This window comes from Neoarius graeffei, chromosome 13 (genome assembly GCF_027579695.1).
Source record: "Neoarius graeffei isolate fNeoGra1 chromosome 13, fNeoGra1.pri, whole genome shotgun sequence".
NCBI classification, from domain to species: domain Eukaryota; kingdom Metazoa; phylum Chordata; class Actinopteri; order Siluriformes; family Ariidae; genus Neoarius; species Neoarius graeffei.
In genome coordinates, this window is record NC_083581.1 from 58294369 (window position 1) to 58316656 (window position 22288).

General features: G+C 38.9%; 2 protein-coding genes across 7 annotated transcripts in view; one reads left to right on the plus strand and one right to left on the minus strand.

Annotated features, from left to right (window-relative positions):
- emd (emerin) lies at positions 1-12117 on the plus strand. Its single transcript, XM_060938174.1, has 7 exons — positions 1-107; positions 4114-4203; positions 7164-7256; positions 7357-7391; positions 7482-7507; positions 7657-7710; positions 11545-12117. Exons 2-7 carry the CDS (start codon positions 4122-4124, stop codon positions 11789-11791), a joined length of 537 nt encoding a protein of 178 aa, XP_060794157.1. The 5' UTR covers positions 1-107; positions 4114-4121; the 3' UTR covers positions 11792-12117.
- The window catches only part of si:dkey-93l1.9 (uncharacterized protein LOC562339 homolog), a 16491-nt gene continuing 6290 nt past the window's right edge, over positions 12088-22288 (minus strand). Inside the window, exons 1-4 of one of the 6 annotated variants that reach the window (XM_060938171.1) lie at positions 15764-16226; positions 13054-13273; positions 12818-12953; positions 12088-12356 (exon numbers count right to left, since the gene is read on the minus strand). In XM_060938171.1, the coding sequence (XP_060794154.1) occupies positions 12820-12953; positions 13054-13273; positions 15764-15829 (420 nt within the window). In that variant the 5' untranslated portion in view covers positions 15830-16226 and the 3' untranslated portion in view covers positions 12088-12356; positions 12818-12819. Of the gene's footprint in view, positions 12954-13053; positions 13274-14402; positions 14990-15763; positions 16286-16543; positions 16656-22288 lie in introns of those variants that run through there. The other 5 variants (XM_060938173.1, XM_060938172.1, XM_060938170.1 and 2 more) reach the window with 5 other exon arrangements.

Genomic DNA, 22288 nt, shown 5'->3' on the forward strand with positions numbered 1-22288 from the left:
CTCTCCCTCACACTCCCATTCCATCCTGTAACGTATAAGGGAGCCGCCCAGCTCAGGGGATCTTCTTGCTAGCAAAGTTAGCACTTCCAACAGAAACGCGTCCACAGGTGAGTCAGTACAGCGTTTACAAGTTCATACATTCACTTTATTTAATAATCACGAAAAACCCGTAATTATTATGAACTCTAATTAAAAAAAGCCTCTCTTTATGCACTAGTTTTGTTTTTGCTTGATGTCAGAGAGCTCTTATGGTAGCTAGCTAGCTAGCTAACAGTTACAGTACGAGCTAGCAAACCAGATGCAAACAGGGATTTTCCCACCACAAATGCAGGTCAACTGTTTTATTATTGTGATGTAGGTGACCAAGACATCTTAGAAATGTCGTCTCGGAATAATAAACACGGCATTTCCTTTTTTGTTTCCACAGTGTATTAAGCACCGTGATTACAGCAACTCTTGTGCTAATACAGTGCCTATTGCGCATGTGTAGGAAGGAGCTCCAGATGTGGTTTATTTCCTACCCTGGATTTTACACAAGATTAAAATTTAGTTTGTTCCTCCATATATGTCCATGTCGTTGTAACCATCGTACATATTAACAAACAGGATAATAAGATTTTCAACTATTTAGGTTGTTTTTTTTTTCCTGCGTCGTAGCTACCAGAAAGAAAGAAAACTGCATGTATCCATAAGTAGTTCAGTCAGCATTAATATACTTATGGACTTCAACTTCAAGCTGAGGATAGTGAAGTGTTTTACACACACACAACTGTGCAAAAGTCTTAGGCACACTTTTTTCTTTTAGTGCAAACGTTATAGATTTTTATGTTATGACCTCTATATATTAAGCACCGTGGATACAACTCCTCTTGTGCCAATACAGTGCCTATTGCGCATGTGTAGGAAGGAGCTCCAGATGTTCGACGCTGTAATTAGGTTTATTTCCTACCCTGGATTTTACACAAGATTAAAATTTAGTTTGTTCCTCCATATATATCCATGTTGTAACCATCGTACATATTAACAAACAGGATAATACTATTTTTAGCTATTTAGGTTTTTTTTTTCCTGCGTCGTAGCTACCTGAAAGAAAGAAAGAAAGAAAGAAAGAAAGAAAGAAGAACTGCATGTATCCATAAGTAGTTCAGTCAGCATTAATATACTTATGGACTTCAACTTCAAGCTGAGGATAGTGAAGTGTTTTACACACACACAACTGTGCAAAAGTCTTGGGCACACTTTTTTTTTCTTTTAGTACAAACATTATAGATTTTTATGTTATGACCTCTATATATTAAGCACCGTGGATACAACTCCTCTTGTGCTAATACAGTGCCTATTGCGCATGTGTAGGAAGGAGCTCCAGATGTGGTTTATTTCCTACCCTGGATTTTACACAAGATTAAAATTTAGTTTGTTCCTCCATATATGTCCATGTTGTTGTAACCATCGTACATATTAACAAACAGGATAATAAGATTTTCAACTATTTAGGTTGTTTTTTCCTGCGTTGTAGCTACCTGAAAGAAAGAAAACTGCATGTATCCATAAGTAGTTCAGTCAGCATTAATATACTTATGGACTTCAACTTCAAGCTGAGGATAGTGAAGTGTTTTACGCACACACACAACTGTGCAAGTCTTAGGCGCACTTTTTTTTTCTTTTAGTGCAAACGTTATAGATTTTTATTTTATGACCTCTATATATTAAGCACCATGGATACAACTCCTCTTGTGCCAATACAGTGCATATTGCACATGTATAGGAAGGAGCTCCAGATGTTCGAAGCTGTAATTAGGTTTATTTCCTACCCTGGATTTTACACAAGATTAAAATTTCATTGTGTCAGTACAAAGACATTTTAGATGTCCATTTTTCACCAGAATTTCATTGCGTCAGTACAAAGACATTTTAGATTTCAAAACATTAGTTATCCAGCATGAAATTAAATGTTCGTATGTCAGTAAAGAAAGCAGCATATTACATATGAAACCACTTTTCAGACAAAAACAAAAAAGTCCCCCCCACACACACACACAAAAAGAAGGCTGTTGGGGTTTTCTGTAAAAATAAGAAGCATGTGTGACTGGCAAAGACTCCAGAAGAACTGTGGCTGGTTGTGCAAGATGCTCTGTAAAACCTACAGCTCACTTCCTTATAAAACTGCACTCATGAGACTACTTTTTTTTTTTTAAAGCAAAGGGTCATCACATCAAATATTGACTTTATTTCCTTTATTACTGTTTACTGGTCTTTATAGAATTTTAATTTCATTTCATTGTGTAATGCTTAATACTTGCACAGTAGTATATTCCCAGTTCCAAAAAAAAGTTGGGATGCTGTGTAAAACAAATATAAACAATGTAATAATTTGCAAATCCTGTTCAATATATGTTATCAAACTCTCAAGCTTTATTGTTTTTTGTAACTGCACACCCGTTCTGAATTTGATGCCCGCAACATGTTCTAAAAAGTTGGAACAGAGGCAAGAAAAGACTGGGAAAGTTGTGGAATGTTAAAAAACCAGCTGTTTGGAACATTGTACAGATAAACAGATTGATTGGTATTTAAAAAAGGTTCAGTCGGTCACAAGCAAGGACAAGGTACTGCGCGCGCACACACCAAATCTGTTAGACATATTTTTTTTTTTTAGGTCGCCATTTGGTATTTATAAGCAAATACATAAGAGCCTTTGATTGGATAATTACTACAGTGATTAATATGCTGGCAAAAATTATTTTAACCCTAACTGATGCAGTGAGTAGCTTCTCATTTCTTTAACAACCATGTCGGAAGACGTATCCCATAGTCAGGGAAAAGATGCTACTGTGTTTCAGAAGGGTCAAATTATTGGCCTGCATCAAGGAAAGAAAACAACTAAGGAGATTGCTGAAATTACTGGAATTGGGTTAAGAACCATCCAGTGCTACTATTAAACTTATTAATGCAGCTATTAAAATCTGGAAGGATAGTGCTGAACTGTGAATTATGCAGAAGAAATGTGGCCAGAAAAAAAAATCTTGACTGACCTTGACTGGAGATCACTTGAAGTCAAATTATTTAATTAAAAATAAAAAAAGACCAAACTCAGAGCTATATTTAAAAGTGAAATTAAGAGGATTTCCGCATGCACAATGTGACAAGAACTCACAGGATTGGGACTGAAGAACTGTGTGGTCATAAGAAAACCACTTGTTAGTGAGGGTAATCAGGAGAAAAGGCTTCAATCTTCTAGGGAGCATAAAGATTGGACTCTGGAGCAATGGAAAAAGGTTATGTGGTCTGATGAGTCCAGATTTAACCTATTCCTGAGCGATGGGCGCATTAGGGTAAGAAGGGATGTGCATGAAGCGATGCACTCATTATGCATAGTAGCCACTGTACAAGCCTCCAGATGCAGTGTTCTAATCTGGGGTTGCTTCGGTTGGTCAGTTTGAGGCTCAGAAACATTATGTGGCAATAAAATGAAGTCAGCTGAAAACCAGAATGTACTGATTGACCAGATTATCACATCAATGGATTTGTTCTTCCCTGATGGCATGGGTATATTCCAGGAGTCACTGAGCTCAAATTGTGAAAGAGTGGTTTCAGGGAGCACAAGGAATCATTTTCACACATGAACTTGCCACCACAGAGTCCTGACCTTAACCCCATTGAAAGTCTTTGGAATATGCTGGAGAAGACATTACCAAGTGGTTCGACTCTTCCATCGTCAAGACAAGATCTCAGCAAAATTAATGCAACTCTGGATGGAAATAAATGTGATGTTGCAGAAGCTTACTGAAACAAACAATGCCATGGCAAATGTGTGCCATAATCAAAGCCAAAGGTGGTCCAACGAAGAAATAGTGTGCGTGATTATTTTTTTTTTCTGAGCTGTGTATGCTTTATTAAAAGTAGAGGTATCAAAGTATGTTAAAGGCAAGAATAAAAATCAATTTTGATCAAAATGTGATTTTCATGATTTTTTATGAAATTGAAATTTTTTCTAGCTGAACTTTGACTACACTGCTGGCGAATTTTTTTTATTCATTAAAAAATACTAATAATTTTTCCCCTCAAACATTTAAATGTAAGTAATTCACTTTTTCACAATCTTTTTGTGATTTGTAGATACAGTCATGTCCTCATTAAGCTCCAAGTCGTCTGAAGAGCTGTGTAAACTTTTGGATGAATATGGGATTAACCATGGACCCATTGTGGGTAAGAGAAATATGTTTTCTAATTTAAAAAAAAAAGTAACAATCGTTGAATATTAGTTATGATAAACCCAGCATTCAGAAAATGTATGTGTTCAGCAGATTTTCTCTTAAAACGGTCTTCTCTTTTTCCACTGTTTGAAGAACACCAATTTTCTACTTTTTACATATCCGTAAAGTTACAAATTGTTTATTCTCTTATGCCCACTTTTTTGCTTAGCTTGTAAAGAAGTTGTGGTGTGTATATTTCCTGCTTCAGTAACAGTACAGGACATTAAAATAAATTAGGTTTATTAAAAAAAAAATAATCATCTTTGGAACTAAAAATTCATTTTAACCCATTATTACCTGAAGTGCCTTTGAAAAAACAAACATTCTACGACCTGAGGCAGTTTTTGATGTTATAAACCTGAGGGGTTTATAACGTGTCCCACCCCACAAACCTGAGGGGTTTCTGAAAAACTTGACAGACTTGTCAGTGTCCACTATAATCTTTATTTCTCAGCCCCTAGAGCAGACAGAAACATGACAAACATTTGACAGCTTAACCCTTTGGTTTTAATTGAAAATTATTACCTTTGTCCTAATTTCCATTAACATTATTTTTAAAAATCAATAACAAAAACCTTTGGCCAAAAACTGTACGCATTATTACAAAAATCCTCCTCAAACATGCCAGGCATCCCCTGACCCTTGGCTACTGTGTCAGCAATCACATCATAATTTGGGTCTGAATGTTCTAATTCATTCTTGTTTTCATCCTCAAAGTAACTGCTGTAACCTACATCAGTGTCACTCCCTTTGCTCAGGTCGTCAGCCATCGTCACTGTCTGAAGCGCAACTTGTTTGCAGTCCACACCACGGTTGGAGCTACTGGTAGTCTGTTCTCCAAAGGTGGCAATAAGCTACTAACTGTTCTGCTGTTCACTATGGCCGTCCCTCACTGGGTGCAGTTTTCCTTGGTGGTCCGAGTTTGCTTAATTGTTGAGTGGTCCTCCCACCCCACAGCTTGCTCTCCAACACTGAGCTTGTGAAGTTAGCTGCACTCTACTTACACTCATACAGGGGCCAGGGTTGAGTATATCCACCAAGTTGGGTTTCCCTCTGTGCTTTGTCTTAGTTGCAGAGCTGCCACAGACTCCTGGCTCCAGGACTCCTGGGCCTGTGGCTAAGCAGAGCTAATGCAGCTGAACGGGTCTTGACTGCCCACTAACCAAACCACTAGAGCTCCACACACCTTCATTTTCCCTCCGGGGAAGGGTCTTCCTCTGTATATCCGTTTAGTGTATTCACACACCTCTCAGCCTGGCCAACCAGCAGGCCTGTGGCTCAGCACTGCTAGCATGTTTAGGAGTTGGATTCCCTCCAGTACCACCTCATTTTCTCCACCAAGTAGTTCCTTTACCAGCTCCCAAGCCCCCTAGCATCTAAAAAGACTATCAGACCTATGAGTACATGTTGCTTCCATGTTGATTTTTTCCCCCTCTTCTTCTTCTTCAAAATAAAACAAGATTATCTTGGTTAGCTACCAAGTTAGGTGGGCTCCACTGTACACAGCTTCAACTCTGACTGACTAATGAGCCAGGCTGCATGCACTCGGTGCACTCCACTTGCAGATTTAAACCCTGATTCAGAGTCAAATCTGAAGTGTCGCAACCTAAGCAGCCTGCTGGTCATTAATGCCTATGCCTGGGAACAGTTGATAAGCAAAGAAAGAGGCCAAGAAACCAATATGAGTCTCTTGGTGTGTCAGACCTGACTCAGCTGAAATCGCTGATCCTGAAACTGCACCCACACAGTGGAAGCTCGCACCATTTATTCTAGTCCTCCTTTTAGCCTAAGAGCCATTTTCCCTCCAATTCCTCATACAAGGCATGCAGAGACATTGTCTATGGCGGTGTCTGTGAATTGGTACAGGTTGGCAGTAAACTGACAGTTAAACTGATGTTCAACACAGCTTTAGCACTGTCTGAAAACAAACCACTGTTAAGTTCTAAACAGCCTGTGACACCCACCCTTAAAATGGGCTGCAGTGAACTGGATGTTCCTGTGCAGTCCATAACCCCTGATTGCAGCCAACACGCAACCCATAGCCCCCAAAACAGTGCTGGTCAAGGATTTCTCTGTCCCACAGTGTAAAGACTTCACTGAGAGGGTTAAAAAGACACTATACAACTATATAAATCATTAGGGCAACACAATGTTGAATAGTTCGCTATGCCTTGAAAGCGAGCTCCTTAGGAGATCCTATCCATGGGCACATACAACCAGCGGAGTGACATCTGCACCCAGAATTGGGAAAGGTTTGGCAAGGCACAAAACGAAGCATTCACAATGCCAAATTGACTATGGTTCTTGCTGGCGTAGCTATTATTACAACCTTTCTGAATGGAGCAAGAAGCCCCATGAGTCTGGCATGACATCTCCCACTTGTACTGGACCCGTTTGAGACACCGTGTCCTTGTGAACCCATGCAGAATGATGAACAGAATCAGAAGGGAATTAACCATATGCCTTGCTGATATTCTCGTCTTGCATGCATAGGTGGTCATTTAACTCCAGTGTGACCTTGTGACCCACAGTTTCTGTCCTATGACAGACTTTTGTTAACTTATTCTAATCAACTGACCTTGAGAAACATTCCATGAGATTGAACTTGGTGAGCGTTCCTTGTTCAGTCTGTCACTACAGTACTATTAGGACTGGAATGCAGCAATTTGATCATCGAACCAACTGTCAGTTCATCTATCACAGAGGAAAGATATGGGCACCTTTGACTAAATTTTGAATGAGTCATGTCATATTGTGATATTTTTGAAGGTCTTGACATGCGTATATACATGGCCCCTGTCATATTCACCATCCCTGGCTCTTAACTGGTTTTCATAGAGCACAGTTTTATATATAACTTGCATTTTCTAAACATAATAACATGTATGCATGCTGACATTGTTCTCTGTTTAGACTCCACCAGGAAGCTTTATGAGAAGAAGCTGACAGAGGCCATGGCCAAAAACAAGAAGCCATCATCTGACAAGACGTACTACAGAGAAGAACGTAACGGTTTAATAGTTATTAAACGTACAGTATTGAAAAGTCATATTCCAATTTTGGGAACTTGTTCTGACCCGTCTGATCCCTTTTTCGTTTTTCACAGAGGAAGAAATCACATACGTTACATATCATCCATCAGTAAGTTCGAGTCGCAGTTTTTTGGATACAGTTGCATAGATAATCTAGTGATTTGCACAAGTCTAAACTCTACCATATTGTCAATTACAGGTGCAACATGAAAACTTTGGAGACGTGTAAGTTCAGTGTGTATAATTTATACATTTATCTATATACAGTTTAATTCACGGATGAGGGTAAACGAACAATAGGGGCAGCTGGGCAATATTTAATGGGTAAACTTTCATTCTAGTGCACAGATAATAACGGTTATATGTTTTTGTAGAACAAGAAGAATGAGGACCTATGAGAATGCTGATGATGCGGATAATGAAAATGAGTAAGATTTCTTTGACAAGTTGCATTGTCAAAGCTCAACTACTAGCTCTTCTAATTTGCACATTTTAACACTAGTTTATATGCCCTCCAGAATTATTGTCACAAAAAAAAAAAAAACATGCAATAAAGTAGTATTTTGTTATCACCTGCCCCACACAGAATATTTCAAGCCCCGTTACATTCATAGGTTTTAATTCACACCACAGTTTTTTAGTAGGTCTCAAATCCAGACAATGAGGTGATCATTGAAAAACACTGTTTCTTTAATAATTTCTGTGTAGATTTGGAAGTATTTTTGGCTTGTTGAAAGCTATATCTATGACCAAGTCTGAACCTCCTGGTGAGGTTTTAAAAAAAGTGACATTAATACATTGTGTATCTTGACTTGAAAAAATTATCTAAATATGCATTTAAATTTTTTTTTTTTTTTGCAATGACAATGTATGATAAATGGTCGTAATATTGTTTTGTAGTTGGTGACCTGTTTAATTAAACCTCTAAGAGTTCAGTAGTAGTGTTAATTGATTGAAATGCCAGAAAGGAATAGTTTTAAATGGTTTTTTTTTTGTATTTAGTATATTTTTAAAATAAACTAATAGATTAATGAAAAAATTGATATTCAATTCTATCAAATTAACTTTAACGTTGCAGTCATATTTAGCAGAACTCATGTCATTAATATTCACAAGAGCCCCTGAGCTACAAAACAGCTCCAAACCATATACTACAGTAGGCACCAGGTGCTTTTTCTTGTACACAATCCACTTTGTCGTCAAGCATGCTGATGATGGTGTGCAGACCAAAAAGTTTGATTTGGGTTTCATCTGACCACGACATATGATTTCAGCTGTCATTGTCACAAATAAATACAACCTAAAAATGATTTACACTCCCTCACTGTGTAGTGGGACAGTTAGGCAGGGGAACGGTTTCAGATGTGGAATTTAAGTTCCAAAAATTTTGCTTATACAACTTATTACTGTATTTTAACTGCTTTTTGTATATCGATTACCAGATTGGTGCAGGTCAACAGCCATCCATCTCTTTTGTATTGAATGCTGTTTTTTTTCCCCCCACGGTAACTGATGAGTTGCCTCGATGCCTTGTTGCCTATGTTGTCTTATCAGTCAGTCAATCTTGTTACCAAGTTTCCTGGCTACTGACAATCAATTAGGCAAGATGAAAAATTGTTGCTAGGGAAAACAGCTAACGTTCTGCAACTACATCTTTTTTAAAAATAAATTACAACCTCGATTCCAAAAAAGTTGGGACAAAGTACAAATTGTAAATAAAAACGGAATGCAATAATTTACAAATCTCAAAAACTGATATTGTATTCACAATAGAACATAGACAACATGCGAAAGTGAGACATTTTGAAATTTCATGCCAAATATTGGCTCATTTGAAATTTCATGAGAGCAACACATCTCAAAAAAGTTGGGACAGGGGCAATAAGAGGCTGGAAAAGTTAAAGGTACAAAAAAGGAACAGCTGGAGGAACAAATTGCATCTCATCTCATCTCATTATCTCTAACCGCTTTATCCTTCTACAGGGTCGCAGGCAAGCTGGAGCCTATCCCAGCTGACCACGGGCGAAAGGCGGGGTACACCCTGGACAAGTCGCCAGGTCATCGCAGGGCTGACACATAGACACAGACAACCATTCACATTCACACCTACGGTCAATTTAGAGCCACCAGTTAACCTAACCTGCATGTCTTTGGACTGTGGGGGAAACCGGAGCACCCGGAGGAAACCCACGCGGACACGGGGAGAACATGCAAACTCCACACAGAAAGGCCCTCGCCGGCCCCGGGGCTCGAACCCAGGACCTTCTTGCTGTGAGGCGACAGCGCTAACCACTACACCACCGTGCCGCCCCAAATTGCAACTCATTAGGTCAATTGGCAATAGGTCATTAACATGACTGGGTATAAAAAGAGCATCTTGGAGTGGCAGTGGCTCTCAGAAGTAAAGATGGGAAGAGGATCACCAATCCCCCTAATTCTGCGCCGACAAATAGTGGAGCAATATCAGAAAGGAGTTTGACAGTGTAAAATTGCAAAGAGTTTGAACATGTCATCTACAGTGCATAATATCAAAAGATTCAGAGAATCTGGAAGAATCTCTGTGCGTAAGGGTCAAGGCCGGAAAACCATACTGGGTGCCCGTGATCTTTGGGCCCTTAGACGGCACTGCATCACATACAGGCATGCTTCTGGATTGGAAATCACAAAATGGGCTCAGGAATATTTCCAGAGAACATTATCTGTGAACACAATTCACCGTGCCATCCGCCGTTGCCAGCTAAAACTCTATAGTTCAAAGAAGAAGCCGCATCTAAACATGATCCAGAAGCGCAGACGTCTTCTCTGGGCCAAGGCTCATTTTAAATGGACTGTGGCAAAGTGGAAAACTGTTCTGTGGTCAGACGAATCAAAATTTGAAGTTCTTTATGGAAATCAGGGACGCCGTGTCATTCGGACTAAAGAGGAGAAGGACGACCCAAGTTGTTATCGGCGCTCAGTTCAGAAGCCTGCATCTCTGATGGGATGGAGTTGCATTAGTGCGTGTGGCATGGGCACCTTACACATCTGGAAAGACACCATCAATGCTGAAAGGTATATCCAGGTGCTAGAGCAACATATGCTCCCATCCAGACAACGTCTCTTTCAGGGAAGACCTTGCATTTTCCAACATGATAATGCCAAACCACATACTGCATCAATTACAGCATCATGGCTGCGTAGAAGAAGGGTCCGGGTACTGAACTGGCCAGCCTGCAGTCCAGATCTTTCACCCATAGAAAACATTTGGCGCATCATAAAACGGAAGATACGACAAAAAAGACCTAAGACAGTTGAGCAACTAGAATCCTACATTAGAGAAGAATGGGTTAACATTCCTATCCCTAAACTTGAGCAACTTGTCTCCTCAGTCCCCAGATGTTTACAGACTGTTGTAAAGAGAAAAGGGGATGTCTCACAGTGGTAAACATGGCCTTGTCCCAACTTTTTTGAGATGTGTTGTCATGAAATTTAAAAATCACCTAATTTTCTCTCTTTAAATGATACATTTTCTCAGTTTAAACATTTGATATGTCATCTATGTTCTATTCTGAATAAAATATGGAATTTTGAAACTTCCATATCATTGCATTCTGTTTTTATTTACAATTTGTACTTTGTCCCAACTTTTTTGGAATCGGGGTTGTACAAAAGTCATTTACCCACAAACTGCTCCACTTTTCTTGATGTTTTCTGCTTCCATGCTGCTGCAGTGGGCTACGAGATACTTAGTACAGTGAAGGATACATGCATGCTGCCTTCAAAAATTGGCCAGGTTAAGGCAGCTCAGAATGCAACGTTATTTGTAAACAGTGGACTTGACAGCTTCATACTTCCAAATACAGCCTTAGTATGTAGCATTTTTATGTGTATACAACCTCATTTCTATCCTAGGGAAACAGGATATGGTTAAAATAAAGTCCCCCCCCCCAAGAATCATAAAATGCATGCATACAATTTATAACATTCCTTATGGGTGTTAATATTTGTGGCACAAATTTAATAAAAGGTAGTTCTAATGAGAAGTATTTATATTAGAACAAATAATCTCTTATTTAAGTTAAAGAATAATTATTATGCATACAGTCATTTCTGCTCATTTTTATGAACGGTGACAAAACTTCTGGAGGGCACTGTACATCTAAATATAAGGATAATTCCCGCTCATACTCACATCTCTTCTTCATCCCTCTCTCCGTCCATTTTCACATGCCTTACGTGAATCCAACTTCGGAAAAAAAATGCATCCATCAATCAAACACAAGACCTATCATCAGCTACACTCGAACAGCCTACCAGAGTACACCCCGATCTAGACCAACAGCCTACACAAGCAAGTCAAGCCTCCAGGATGCTAGTCCAGGAACAGTCAGATCTGAAGGGAGCAAATCTGGTGGTGTGCCTGGGTGGCTTCGTGTCTTGGTTTTCATCATCATTGCAGTGTTTCTTTACTATGTGTACTCGAACATGGAGTCTGCAGACGAAAACCCTTTTAAAAAGATTGATGCATAAATAGTTGCTCATTAGTCCATACATATGAAGCTATATAAAAATGCTAATTTTTCCCCTTGAGGTGATCCATTTCCATGTTCATTACAAGCACAAATTTTTTTCTATTAGGAACTTTATATATGTGCATATTTTATATTAGATGCACTACCTGTTCATGAACACAGTTTTACATGGCCGACATGTGGTGTGCAATTGTTTTGTTGTGCAATTTCCATGTAACCAAAATGATATGGTGGGGGTTGTTGGTCAGCCCAATAATAGCCATAATTTTATACAAAAAAACACAAAACAAGCCATTATAAAATAAAATTGTGTCCAAAACACAACCATTTATTGTCTACTACTGTGCTTATAGCAACCTAAATGACACTTTAAATGAACATATTTTAATGAAAATGTTTTTGTAAGCTTTTAAGAATGTTTTTATTAACAGGCCATCTCAGATTCCATTCATGTCTAAATAACCGCCATCCTTCCAATCAGCAGCATATAATGTATGAATGTAATTTAGTAATTCCCAGGAGAGTCAATTTGAGGACTGGCAGTGTACACCATTAAATAACTCCTGAAAGTGAACAAATGTAACATTTTAATTAGTTAAATGTCTGCCAATACATTAAACTAGGTAAGCAGAACAATACGGAGAAACAGTAGGTACCAAAATACAGACAAACGAAAGCACACCAGTACATGAGCTAAATGTCACAAATGTAAATATTGTACTGTTAAATATTGCTAAAATGCTTTCTCTTACTTTCTACATCCTACTATTAATAAAAGCTATGCATTTGTAACTAAACAAATGCACATAATTTACCTGAACAAATAACCAACATCCATCCATCATCTGTAGCTGCTTATCCTGTTCTACAGGGTCGCAGGCAAGCTGGAGCCTATCCCAGCTGACTATAGGAGAGAGGCGGGGTACACCCTGGACAAGTCGTCAGGTCATCACAGGGCTCAGATAACCAACACTACCCTAGAAATTGGGTCCAACAATTGAGTTTAAAAACAAAACATACACACCCTTACTGACCAGAATGAGAACCTAAGGCGGTGATAAGGACATTGATGAGGAGAGTAATGAAGACAAAAACTGTAGCCATATTGTTCAGCATGTTCAGCTTAGGTTGCTTCCTTTCATCATTCAGGTTATGTTTCACTAAGTGTATAAAAAAAATTATTGCGTCAATGAGAACGAGTCAGTTCCAAAGATCTTCAAGAAATGTTAATAATATTTATTTTTTAAATCCTAAACCTACCAATGAACATCAGGAGGAGGCCAACAATGACCTGGAGTGTGAGGGACAGAATGATGAGTGCAATGAGATGGAATCGGTACTCAGGTCCTTCCTGCAGTGCAGTCTTTAGCTGAGAGGAGTTGGCCATCAGTAGAGCCATGTCAAGCATGCTCTGGGCCGTGCTCTTCTTAGTGGCATAACGGTTCATGTCCAGGCGCCAACGGGCCTTTTCTCTCTGGTCCTTAGTTTACAAAGGATTGTAGGATTTAAAAGATTACTGAGGATGGCATAAGGATTTACATCTTCATTAACTGTAGGTTTTCATGGAAATTTCAATGAAAGTCAATTCTCTAGACACAAACCACAACACAAGTGGTTCCAGTAAAAAGTATGTAGTAAGCAATGGCATTATAATTTAAAACACACTATATAGCCAAAAGTATAGGGACACCTGATCTTCACATTCATATGTGAGCCTTCCCCAAACTGTTGCCACAAAGTTCTGCAATTTTATAGTACGTCTTTGTATGCTGTAGCATTACGAATTCCTTTCACTGGAACAACGAGGTCCAAACCTGTTCCAGCTTAACAATTCTCTGTGCACAAAGAGTAGTTCATAAAGACATGGTTTGTCAAGAGTGGTATAAAAGAACTTGAGTGGCCTGCACACAGCCCTGACATTCAACCCCATGAACACCTTTATGATGAACTGGAATGTTGACTGCATGCCATTTTGCCAGACATCAGTGCCTTGATCTCACTAATTCTCTTGTGGCTGAATGAACAAATTCCCACAGCCATATTCCAAAATTGAGTGGAAAGTCTTCTCAGAAGACTTGAGGCTATTATAAGAGCAGAAGGTGAGGACTAAATCTGAAATGGGATATTCAGAAAGCACATATGGGGTGTGATGGTCAGGTGCCCACAAACCTTTGGCCATATAGTGTAGCTTAGAAAGTAAAGTGCAGCCGTGTGGAGGTCCACTTGCACCCAATTACTATAATGTGAGACTGTATCCAAGTACATCAGCATGAGCTGGGCAGATAAAACCTTGGTCTAAAATTAGATCAACCTGGACACAGAGTCTCCTCTACATATTGGAACCAATTCTTATGCTTTTTACTATACACTGAAGATGGGTTTGAGATCAAAAGATGAATACAAGACAATAGACCAGAATGTCAACTCATTAACTGATATTTCCATCTAGATGTGGACTTGGAACATGGCACCTTCAGGGGCAGACCACCCAACTTTTAATTGAGCAAAAGTTTTGGAACGAATAAACACTTGAATATCCTTTTCCTGCAATAACTATAATCAAGTTGGTGACTCATAGACGTCACCAAACTGTGGCATTCTTCTCTCACTTGTTTGTTTTGGGGGTTTCTCTCTTCAAGCTCCTCTTCAGGAGGTGAAATGCATGCTCAACTGGGTTAAAGAGGCTGGCTCACCCTTCCCAGAAGCATCTGTACCAAGTAGTGGCACCATTTCTGCATCCATGGATATTCCACTTTCTGAAAAACGATTCACAACAATCTGGCAACATCCTAAAGCCATAAATTGTAACATGAAATTAAAGATATTTTGTCAAAGTAGTTGACAAAAACTGGATTCTGGGTCGGTCCTTTTAAGGTATCATGACTGACTTGGTCAGTCTAAAAGCTTCCACTTTGTCCCCCTCCTTTGTTTGAAGTCCTTTGTTGTGTTGGCAGTGTGTTTTGGGTCGTTGTCTTGCCGTATGATGAAGTTCCTCCCAATTAGATTGGATGCATTTCTCTGTATATTGGAAGACAGAATATTTCTGTAGACTTCTGAATTCATTCTGCTACTACTCCTTTCATGTTGGTTTATCCTTTTTAACAACAAATGCAGTCTTCACAGGTGAAATCCAGGGCTCAAAGAGTAGACGTGCAGAGCTATTAATTCTTTAAACAGTCAATGTAATAGGACATACCTGGGCAACAAGAAATACCAGTCAGTGACACATTCCAATATTTCTGATCACTTAATGGGTGGGTTCAAACAAGTGTTACCATGTTCTAAAGTTGTTTAGCACATCTAGATATAAATGTCAGGAAATGAAAGCTGTGTCTCAAACCCAAATGTTTGCAATGTAGATCAAAAACAAAAGAACTGGTCTTGCCGTTCCAATACTTTCAAAGGGAACTCCAAGAGTCATGAGGAAAAGATCAGTTATGAACATTATTCAAAACGTGTGGAATGAATCCTGGCTTAAATACATCAAGGATATGCTGGTATGCTCATATGAAAGAATCTTTTCAGCAGGAACAATTCTGTCACCACAGTGTTATATTTGAGTTGGTGCTCAGTGACTCCGCAGGAAAAATAACCACCAAAAATAGGCCAACGGGTCACAAACTACCAAAGACCAACTCAGTTTAGTGCAACATTTCAATGAATCCAGATAAGAATTGCACCCTGTTGGTCAAGTACACTTGTATAAACAAGGAATTTCACTTGCTGTTGAGCTCTCAGTGCTTGTAAACATTAAAAAAAAAGATAACAGAAGTGGGTACTATATACAACTATTGTCCTGTATGTAAAAAATGAAGAATACTAATCAGAAGGATTACTGAATGTTAAAAAGGGTAACTGATGGGGGTGGGAGCATTAAAATTGCTAGTGCAAACTTTAAACTGGGAAATGAAAAACCAATTGCCTGCAACTGACAATGTGACAAACACACATCACGTTTCCATCTACTTACCTCTACATCTCCTGGTGTGTTTAAAGGAAAGTCAGCTGCATTAGATATTTGCCTTTCTTCCTCCATATCATATAGAGCAAAAATGAGATCCCTTCCAGGGTTGATTTGTCCAAGAATGCCTAGCCTAGTTTATTCAGTTAAGCAACTTGCTGTTCTCGGTCCCTCCCACAGCCACACCTACTTATGAAGGCAAATAGACGGATGAAATAGTGGAGGCACTTAAATTATTCAAGTACAGGATACGTGATCTTGTCTGTTATAAATTATCTTTATTTACAGCAGGGTTTTAATATCTTACCATAAATTGTTTTTAGTAAAATAAGGTGACCAAGTTCATACAAAATATTTACATGAGGGAAATACATTGGGGAAAGAGCAGAAACAGATTTTGAAAGACTTATGAAGCTGAGACTTTAGATGATTCAGAGTACAACATGTTGAGGCTGAAACAATAAAAATCTTATTATTGGCGAGGAGACAAAAAAGCGGCGAATCTATTCTTCAGGGCCTCCAGCTGGTTGGCTGAAAAGAACGAACAAATTAAACATTTCAGGTAACTCAAATGGAATATAAAATGTTCCATTTGAGTTACCTGTACATATAAAATGAAGCAGGGGAATTTATTGGGGAAACTAAACGGTAAAAAAGTTCATACCTCCTCAAATAGAAAATCAGCAGAAGAAAGACCGTTTCTTCTTTTGTTATATGCAATACGGTTCTTTAATATTCATGAACTCATTTTTAATGTAAATTCCAGACACAGAAATGAATTGTACTCACGCAGTGCAAGTTTCTCTCCATTGGCCCAAAACCGCTTGTCTGTCTGTATCTGTTTCACAATCTCAGTGAGAGTGGATGAGGTTTTGGACAGCTGCTGCAGCACTTCTAATTCCTACATATGACAGAGACAATTTGATCATCCAAATTAGATTAGATTTTTTAGATTAGATTCAACTGTCATTGTGCGGAGTACAGGTACAAAGGCAGTGAAACGCAGTTAGCATCTAACCAGAAGTGCAAAATACAGTGCTAATTACAGATAAGTGCTAGAAGTACTGCAGCATGGTGATGCAATATGTTACAGTATATACAGTGATGGACAGTGACAATATACAGATACGTCCGTAAATATTTATATGCATATTTACAGAGGGGAAGTGGACAGGATTAAAGCATATCTAAGGTTGTATGGACAGTTAGCAGTAGTTAAACCACATGTACAGATCTACAGTAAGTGGCAGTGTGTGCAGCAACAGAATGAACATGTACAGTTGTTTATATTCTTGCATAAATCTACCTTGTTAACCAATATCGTCATAAATCTATCACATCACATAAATCTACCTTGTCTCAGTCCCACACCCCCGCACTATACAGTGGCATGCAAAAGTTTGGGCACCCTTGCTGAAAATGTCTGTTACTGTGAATAGTTAAGTGAGCAGAAGATGAACTGATCACCAAAAGGCATAAGGGTAAAGACAAGACATTTCTTTTCAGCAAGATTTGTGTATCATTTTTTTGTACAATTGGAGAGTGAAAAAAAAGAAAAGGAACACCAAGCAAAAGTTTTGGCACCCCAATACATTTGCGTTCTCAGGTAACTTTTACCAAGGTTCCAGACCTTAATTAGCTTACTGAGCTGTGGCTTGTTCAAATTCTGCGTTAGGAAAGGTCAGATGATGCGAATTTCAAAGCTGTATAAATTCTCTGACTCCTCAAACTTGTCCCTAAAATCACCAGCCATGGGCTCCTCTAAGCAACTCCCTCGCATTCTGAAAAATAAAATAATTGATGCTCACAAAGCAGGAGAAGGCTACAACAACATAGCACAGTGTTTTCAGGTAGCTGTTTCCTCAGATTGTAATGTTATTAAGAAATGGCAGTTAACAGAAACAGAGGAGATCAAGGTGAGGTCTGGAAGATGAAGAAAACTTTCTGAAAGAACTGCTGGTTGGATTGCTAGAAAGGCAAATAAAACCCCGTTTGACTGCAAAAGACCTTCAGAAAGATTCAGCAGACCATGGAGTGGCGGTGCACTGTTCTACTATGCAGCAACACCTGAACAAATATGACCTTCTTGAGAGAGTCAACAGAAGAAAACCTTTCCTGTGTCCGAGCCACAAAATTCAGTGTCTAAAGTTTACAAATGAACGTCTAAATAAGCCTGATGCATTTTGGAAACAAGTCCTGTGGACTGATGAAATCAAAATAGAACTTTTTGGCCACAACGTGCAAAGATATGGTTTGGAGAAAAGAGGGTGACAAATTCCAGGAAAAGAACACCTCTCCAACTCTGAAGCATGGGTGTGGATCGATCATGCTTTGGGGTTGTGTTGCAGCCAGTGGCACAGGGCACATTTCAGTGGTCAAGAGAAGCATGGATTCAAACAAATACCAGCAAACTCCGGAAGCAAACATCACACTATCTGTAAAAAAAAAAGTTGAAGTTAAAAAGAGGATGGGTCCTACAATAAGACAATGATCCAAAGCATACCTCAAAATCTACAATGGAATACCTCAAGAGGCACAAGCTGAAGGTTTTGCCCTGGCCCTCACAGTCTCCTGACCTAAACATAATTGAAAATCTATGGATAGATCTCAAAAGAGCAGTGCATGCAAGACAGCCCAAGAAACTTGTAGAACTGGAAGCCTTTTGCAAGGACAAATGCACTAAAATTCCCCAGGTAAGAACTGAAAGATTATTAGCTGGCTACAAAGTGTTTACAAGCTGTGATACTTGCCAAAGGGGGTGTTACTAAGTACTGACCATGTCAGGTGCCCAAACTTTTGTTTCAGGTCCTTTTCATTTTTTTGGTATTTTACGCCTGTAAATGATGGAAATAAAAATGCAATCTTGCGAAAAATATTAAAGAAATGTGTCATCTTTACCCTTATGCCTTTTGGTGATCAGTTCATCTTCTGCTCACTTAACTATTCACATAACAGACATTTTCAGCAAGGGTGCCCAAACTTTTGCATGCCACTATACGCATGTAAAGGTGGAGTTATTTATATAAAATTGAGGCTTCAGTCCTCAAAAAAAATCTCCCAGCCTTACTTGCCCAATGGGCAAGCAGCACCCAAAACATACTTGCCCGAAAAACAATTCCACTTGCCCAGAGCTGTATTTTATTTTGGAGAGGACAGAATGCAGTTGTTTTTTTTTTTTTAAATATACAGTGAGAGTAAAAAGTATTTGATCCCTTGCTGATTTTGTTGGTTTGCCCACTAATAAAGACATGATCATTCTATACTTTTAATGGTAAATGTATTCTAACATGGAGAGACAGAATATCAAAAAGAAAATCCAGAAAATAACTTTAAAGAATATATATTAATTGATTTGTATTTCATTGAGGGAAATAAGTATTTGATCCCCTAGTATGCATTAGGAGTTCTGGCTTTCACAGACCAGTTAGACACTCCCAATCAACTTGTTACCTGAATTGAAGACACCTGTTCTAACTAATCACCTGTATGAAAGACACCTGTTCACAGAATCAGACAATCAGACAGATTCCAAACTCTCCAACATGGGTAAGACCAAAGAACTCTCTCAGGACCTCAGAGACAGGATTGTTGACCTGCACAAATCTGGAATGGGCTACAAAAACATTAGCAAGATGCTGGGTATTAAAGTAACAACCATTGGTGCAATTGTGAGAAAATTTAAGAAGTATAACATGACCATCAATAGACCTCGGTCTGGTGCTCCACAGAAGATTTCACCTCGTGGGGTGGCAATGATCATGAGAACTGTGAGAAATTGGCCTGCAACCACACAGCGGGAGTTAGTGAATGACCTCAAGGCAGCTGGGGCCACAGTCACCAGGAAAACAATTGGCAACGTTTTGCACCGCAATGGATTAAAATCCTGCAGTGCCCAAAAGGTACCCCTGCTTAAGAAGGCACATGTGGAGGTCCGCCTAAAGTATGCCAATGATCACCTCAAAGATGTACAAAGTGATTGGGAGAAGGTTCTGTGGTCAGACGAGACCAAAATTGAACTATTTGGCCTAAACTCTACTTGTCGTGTGGAGGAAGAAAAATGCTGCCTATGACCCCAGGAACACTGTGCCCACCGTCAAGCATGGAGGTGGAAGCATTATGTTTTGGGGGTGTTTCTCTGCCAAGGGCACAGGGCTACTTCACCGCATCAGTGGGAAGATGGATGGAGCCATATACCGTGCAGTCCTGAGGGACAACCTCCTCCCCTCTGCCAGGAAGTTGAAAATGGGCCGTGGTTGGGTCTTCCAACATAACAACGACCCGAAGCATACAGCAAAGGCAACAAAGGAGTGGCTCAAGAAGAACCACATTAAGGTCATGGAGTGGCCCAGCCAGTCTCCGGACCTCAATCCAATCGAAAATCTATGGAGGGAGCTGAAGGTCCGAGTTGCCAAGCGACAACCCACCAACCTTAATGATTTAGGGAGGATCTGCAAAGAAGAGTGGGCCAAAATTCCCCCTTATATGTGTGCTAACCTTGTGGTTAACTACAACAAACTTCTGTCCACTGTGCTTGCAAACAAAGGCTTTGCCACCAAGTATTAAGTGCTTTTGGCTAGAGGGATCAAATACTTATTTCCCTCAATGAAATACAAATCAATTAAAATATATTCTTTAAAGTTATTTTCTGGATTTTCGTTTTGATATTCTGTCTCTCCATGTTAGAATACATCTACCATTAAAAGTATAGAATGATCATGTCTTTATTAGTGGGCAAACCAACAAAATCAGCAAGGGATCAAATACTTTTTACTCTCACTGTAGGTGAAGCAGCATAATCATCATAAATCCACAAAACCAAAACACCAATATATGCAGACACATTCAGAAAGAAAAGTTCTAGTAGCATAGGAATTAATAATTTAGGGTATAATAAGCTGTGGAGAGTTTTGAATGAGTATAATAATAATAACGCTGGAGCTTTGTTTATCATCAAAGGAACACAGTCCTGTGCAAAATGTCACTGTGGAACCAGAGCGTAGTAATGAACCTACAGTTCGAGGGAGTTCTACACAAACATACTGAACTTTACACCAGCTGCACACATGTGAAATGGAAATCAATCAACTAAGGCAGGAAAAACTATTTTGTATAAAATTGTTATTGTCCGTTACACACTGATCAACCTGTGTGATTCAGCTGTGCCTTTGAATCGAGAATTAATGAAAAGGGAACTGAACATTAACCATTTATTGAAATTATTATTACAAGAATGAATATAGTTACTATATGACTACAACTGGAATGTGCTGATTCTGTTAGCATTTGTAATTACTGTACCATCCACTATTGGATAAAATTAAAACATTTACAACATTGAAAGTCTAGAATAAGATATTCTGTTATTTTACAAATAACACTTCAGATATTGTTTTAACAATAATAAAAATCACTGTATAAATGATAGTGCAGATAGCTGTGTAACTACATGTCCTTGGGGTTGCTGAGACATGGAAGGGTGGGAATAAGATCTAGCCCACGGTTCAAGTCAAAGCCCTTTGAGAGTAAATGCTTTGGCTTTCACAACATTCTGTTCCCAAAAGCTGATGTCAGGAAAAAGCCTTTACACAAAGAATATTTTCTTACTTCTGTAGTGTTTTTTTTTTTTAAACTGTTCTTCCATATCGGGACTTTTCAGGAAAAAGAATGTATATTCCAACATGTAGTTAATGCTAAGCCACAAATCTGCACCATCACTCCAGTCATTTCGAGGAATTTTGTATGGATCATAGCCACTAATAAACACTAATTTCTATGTATATCTGTCCTTCGCTTCTTTCTGACCAAGACTGTCAGAGTAATCCAGTAGTAGAGCTTTTTTTAGCTGTAGTTTTCTTTGGAAGACAGCAACAGACGGCAGACATCTCTGCTTGGCTTCAGTATGTGAACAGCCAATCAGCAGGTCACGTATGTGCTTACGATTTTTATGTCGAAATTTACAACCAACGGGATACACCCTTTGTCGGCTGTCCACCAATCACAGGCTCCTGTGCCACAACGGCAGTATGTTGATAAATATTTAGAAAATAAAAATTATTACGAAAAATATATGAAACCATCAAAAACAATTTTAAAAAAATCGAAATATTTCCACTGATTAGAGGTAAGGAACATTATTCAGCGATATCGTTTATTATTGACTCCAATCATGATATAAAAGTTCCAAGTTTGACACCTGCCCGCTTCAACCGTGCTGCTAGAAGACGATGTCCTTGACCCTCGTCGCCCTTAGCCAATTGGTATAATTACATCATTACACGGACCTCTCTGAGCCGAGCTTTTCCAGTACACTCAAACACACGCATACTTCGATGAATAATAACCAAAAACAAGGAAATCTGAATGATTTCCTCAAAATATTTTTGTACTTTTATATATCGTGTTGATGAATAAAACTTTTTAAATGCATTTCCCGTGAAACGAGATGAGCTACTTTAGACTGGTTCTCTGCTCTCTTAGCACCTGTGTTGCTTAGGTTGCCAGCACTAACTTTTGTCATACGATCGGACGATTACC

Bases quoted from the DNA above. Each gene is read 5' to 3' on its own strand.
- emd (XM_060938174.1), top strand. From the start codon at position 4,122: ATGTCCTCATTAAGCTCCAAGTCGTCTGAAGAGCTGTGTAAACTTTTG. The intron at 7,257-7,356 runs GTAACGGTTTAA...CGTTTTTCACAG, and splicing joins GACGTACTACAGAGAAGAAC to AGGAAGAAATCACATACGTT. The intron at 7,508-7,656 runs GTAAGTTCAGTG...ATGTTTTTGTAG, and splicing joins CATGAAAACTTTGGAGACGT to AACAAGAAGAATGAGGACCT.